This window comes from Phoca vitulina, unplaced genomic scaffold (genome assembly GCF_004348235.1).
Source record: "Phoca vitulina isolate PV1807 unplaced genomic scaffold, GSC_HSeal_1.0 scaffold26, whole genome shotgun sequence".
NCBI lineage: Eukaryota > Metazoa > Chordata > Mammalia > Carnivora > Phocidae > Phoca > Phoca vitulina.
In genome coordinates, this window is record NW_022589729.1 from 14,725,121 (window position 1) to 14,730,173 (window position 5,053).

General features: G+C 42.5%; 1 protein-coding gene across 1 annotated transcript; it reads left to right on the plus strand.

Annotated features, from left to right (window-relative positions):
- The first annotated feature begins 688 nt into the window (after positions 1–688).
- Positions 689–4,014, plus strand: RGS2 (regulator of G protein signaling 2). The gene is made up of 5 exons (XM_032422204.1): positions 689–837; positions 1,863–1,964; positions 2,067–2,128; positions 2,689–2,855; positions 3,131–4,014. The coding sequence occupies exons 1-5, from the start codon at positions 728–730 to the stop codon at positions 3,323–3,325; spliced, it is 636 nt and encodes a 211-aa protein (XP_032278095.1). The 5' UTR covers positions 689–727; the 3' UTR covers positions 3,326–4,014.
- The last annotated feature ends 1,039 nt before the right edge of the window (positions 4,015–5,053 follow it).

Here is a 5,053-nt window from a genome sequence, read left to right on the forward strand (position 1 = left end):
TCATTCCCACACGTGTTCCAAGATGCACCGGCAAGCTGCCGGTAGGTAGAGTAGGTCACACCACCTGTCCCTGAATCGTCACAGTTCCTCCCTTTCATCTTTTCCTTCCCCCCAAACTAAACCGAGTCTCAGAGCGGAATAGGTGAGGGTTTCCCAGCGGCCTCAGTTTGCCAAACAAGAAATGAGGTGTGGGAAGAGGGCGCGCTCTCAAAAAAGGGGGGAGAACATCTTAATTCAAAATAAGGCAATTGCACCCTGGTTCGCCACAAGCAAGTTTTTCCCGGCGGGGAATCAGCACTCCCCTTCGCGGTTTGGAGCACCGGGCCGCAGCCAACTTTGCCTCCCTCCCTTCGCCGGGGGCCGCCACTGCTTGGCAAAGGTCACCGGCCGTGGCTCGCAGCCAGGCTTCTCTGCCTGATCCCACACCAAACCCCGCTAGCCGCCGCGTTTGGCCCGAGTGCGCACGAAGCAGGGGCCGCAGACGTCAGCGGACCTCGCTTCGAGACCCTTCGCCGGCGCCGGTGACTGCCGCAGGCGGGGGCCGGGGCCGGGGGCGGGGCCGGGGCCGGGGCCGACCCCGCCCCCGGGCCCGTCTGCAACCGACCAATTAGTGCCCTCTGGAGGCGGGACCGGCGGCGTGAGGCCCCGCCCCAGCCCCACCACCTCTAATAAACGCGGCCGTGCGCGCCCCACCGCAAACAGCTGCAGCTCCAGCAGGGGGAGGATAATGCAAAGTGCCATGTTCCTGGCTGTCCAGCACGACTGCGGATCCATGGACAAGAGCTCCGGCAACAGCCCCAAGAGCGAGGAGAAGCGGGAAAAAATGAAGCGGACCCTGTGAGTACGGCCTTCTTCTCTCTCCCGCCGCTCGCTGCGGACCTGGCTCTCTGGGTTTGCTGCAAACGTGATACATTCGGGCTCAAAAAAAAAAAGAGAGAAAACTATGTAACCTGCGCCTCTGCAGGAAAAAAAAAAATGTGGAAAAGGTCAATTTGCTAAGTAAGGTTAAATCTGTGTGGTATGTACTGATTTTGTTACGTGAGCGAAGGACTCTCGGGTAGTTTAGGAACTGAGAAAATTTTTGATATGGAAGCGGTGGTAGATGCGCCTAAGAAATTGCGGGGGTTTTTTTTCCCCCTGCATTTAAAATAACATCCGAGAGTCCTGCGGCTGAAGCGCATCCCCAGCAATGGTACCTTGCATTATAAGTTTTGATCAACTTACACAGCTTCTGAAAGGAGTATTTTGGTCGATTCTGATTATATTCGTTTTAAAATCGTTTTTGTTTTTTAATGGAACTGCATATCTCAGCCACTAAAGACTGTGAAATCATTGTTATGCATCATCTGCTTAAAATGAGGATTGTAATTGGGGTGGGGGGGGGCGCTCAATCACACACACCCACCTCCCTCAAGGCTTCTAGTGTGGTCCAGAGCCTCCTGCTTAAGGGTAGAAGGGAAATGAATACCGACTGGCTCCAGGCCGCTCCACTGTAGGTTTCACGTATGAAATGTCTCAGAGTTGTAATTAAGGCTGCAGAAAAACTGCTGCCTTTTGTGGACCAGAAATAGCATCTGCCTTTTGAAGTATGCCAACTGAATTCCTTTGAATACCCTAATAATTTTAGGTAGTCTTACCCTTAATTATAAAAGTAGTTAGTACTTCTGTTCAGATGAATGTTTGAAACTAATTTTGTTCAGCACATAGGTGCTAGGTTTAAAGTAAGACTGACTTGAAGAATTCTTGTTTTGTCTTATTTAGTTTGTAGCTACTGGGTGACTTTATTTGGTAAAAATGCCTTCAGCTGCAGTAGCAATTTAAAATGTTGCCACTTAGTGAATATCTTTTTTTTTTTTTTTTAGATTAAAAGATTGGAAGACCCGTTTGAGCTACTTCTTGCAAAATTCATCCTCTCCTGGGAAGCCCAAAAATGGCAAGAAAAGCAAACAGCAAACCTTCATCAAGTAAGTTGAAAATCTTGTACTTGCAAATATGAATAGCTAGCTACTGTGCTGAAAAGAGGAACTCTGATGTGCACAAGCTAATGCGCAGACTTTCTTTTGCAGGCCTTCTCCTGAGGAAGCACAACTGTGGTCAGAAGCATTTGATGAGCTGCTAGCCAGTAAATGTAAGTTAACCTGTTGAATTTGATCCATTTCAAGTATCACACGTCTAGAAAGGTGTTCACACAACAGAAGAGCAGATTGCCCAAGGGGAATTCAGCTTTACAATCACTAAAAACATAATGCCTATTTTTCTCCTTTATTTCCTAGTATTTAACCATGGAAATGCATGGTTTATTCACTGTAGGTAGGAAAGAAAAACTAGCCAAAATTGTAGTGGCAGTTGCTCTTCCTTGAGGTTGAATCAGCTTTTCCACTGCATACAATGTTTCCAGGAGGTTTAGTTCCCAGAGAATTTAGGTTCCCCTATAAATATTTGCATTAATAGCAAAGTTAAGTATTTCTATTTTTGTAGCAGTGTGCCAACTTAAGCATTTTTCATCTTAGTCTTTAAAGAGCCAAATTCTGAGGATTACAAGTTTGAGTGAAATCGAGAAAATTGCTATCATCTTGAAATAATAAAATATAAGGGTGGGAGAATGGTAGTTCTGGAAAAAAATTAAGGGATTAATTGGTCACCCAATTCACATTCTGTATGCTTTTTTTCCCCCTCCCTTTTCCCCAGATGGTCTTGCTGCATTCAGGGCTTTTTTAAAATCTGAGTTTTGTGAAGAAAATATTGAATTCTGGCTGGCCTGTGAAGACTTCAAAAAAACCAAGTCACCCCAAAAACTGTCCTCCAAAGCAAGGAAAATATATACTGATTTCATAGAAAAAGAAGCTCCAAAAGAGGTGAGGGGGGGAAATAAAAGTTCTTCATTGCAGCATATTTTGAACATTCTTAGCACCAGACAAAAGACATCAAATTAAATTAAAAGGGGGGAGGAGTAAAATTGTTTTTAAAAACTAATTTTAGTTTTTAATTAGATTAATTTCATTTCTTCAGTGACCTGGCTAGTGAAGCTCATCACACATTGTAGTTTCTGCTTCTTGTTTTCAAATATCAAATAGGTATCAATCTCTAGCTCTGAATATGGAATAAACCACTTTTTTTTTTTTAATTTCAGATAAACATAGACTTTCAAACCAAAACTCTGATTGCCCAAAATATACAAGAAGTTACAAGTGGCTGTTTTACAACTGCCCAGAAGAGGGTCTACAGCTTGATGGAGAACAACTCTTATCCGCGTTTCTTGGAGTCAGAATTCTACCAGGACTTGTGTAAAAAGCCACAGATCGCCACAGAGCCCCATGCCACATGAGATGAGAAAGGGAGCCCAAAAGTGGAGGACATTTCCTTTATTTCCTAAGGGGAAAGGCTGTGACCTGCCAAAAAGACTGACCTTGAACTTAGCCTGGGTGTTCAGGAAACATCACTCAGAACTATTGATTCAGAGTTAGTGAATCAGGAAGCTGGTAACTGTCTAGGAGAAGCTTGTATTGGGACAGCTTCCGTAGCACCAGAATATTTGTGTCCAGAACACAGGGAGAAAGTGGTCTGCATGTGGTGGGTCTCACACTGGGAAGGCAGGAATGTGAGACCCCAAGGTATGATGTGATACTGTTGGTCCAAAAGCATTTAAAAAATCAATAGGTCTGGGATTATGTGGCCTTAGCTAGCTGGCTGTGTATCTTTCCCTAAATCAGTCCATGTTACCACATAGTGGTTTTAGTTTTAGTTATTTAGGAATAAGTAATATTAAAATGTTTACTGTGTGCAAGGGTGTTGAAGTTCTTAGAACTACAGATCATCAGTACTGTTGTCTCATGTAACACTAAAACTGAAACGGTCTGTGTTTGAATTGTTAAGTGGTGTAATAGAATGAGTGCTGTCGTGTAGGAAACTACATTGTCCATGATGAGTGCCAAAAACTGTCCTGAAGGCAGCTAAACTTTGACGTGGTCTTTGAATACTTTTAATAAATTTATTTTGATAAATAATGTCGTTGAATATTGGTTCAGATGTAGAGATTTTTTTGTGGGTTGTGGGGGGGTGAGGGCTGTTAAACTGGAAATATGTTAGATACAAGGCAAACCTCTTTCCAGTAATGAAGAGGTATCCCAGGTGATGTGCCTATTCAATCTGAATTGACAGTGCTCAGAAATGAGAAGTGATAGGAGTATGTCTTCCCTGCAATTACCTCTTTTTTAAACCTAATAAGCATATGAAGACCAAGAGAAGTCAGACTACCTCCTTAAAACCACTCTGGGATCAAACTTTCTAATATAACCTTGTTTAAAAAAAAAATTCAAGTTTATTATTAATGAAAACAAACAAAAAAAAACATTGACCTTAAAGCCCTTCAAGGGTATCTACTAAAGACTAGCTAAGTATAAGAAGTAATATAATGGAGACAAAGCACCAGAATATTTCACATAATTCAGCTTCTCAAATGAAAAAAAATAAGGTGAAAGTAGGCCTGCCTTTTATATTTCCCTTGGTTCTAAGTTCCCCCACGGGGTACTGGCATGAACTTCCAAGATGCATACCTGAAATTGTTCACCTCCATGATCAATACAAAAATCAGAATTTTCCTGATTCTCCTGCCTTCATTTGGCCAATAAAGAATCTGGTTATGTTACTTTAGCTAATGATGAAGGCAAAAGAAGCACACTTTTGTTTCTTAATCTAGGAATGTGTTTTTTTCTGAGTTGATAGTGAGGGCCTTGAATCTGTTATTTTTCAGACTGGTTATTTAGAAAAGGAATACTCTTCTCCAGGAGGCTTCTTTTCCAACCTCCCTGATTACAGTCTTAATTTTAAAATAGAGTAAGAGCCCTCATCTCAGATTTGCAAGACCTAAGCCTAAGTAATAATTTCTCATAGCTTTGTGACCTCAGAAGTCCTCATCTTCCCTAGTTCCTCAATATACACCTTCCTTTCTATCCCACTGCCCGTGAGGTAGTAAGGGGCTTTAGAAATTGTAAAGCACTTAAAAAAAAAAAAACCATCCTGATTTGCCAAAAGAACAATTGACAGGCGCCTGGGT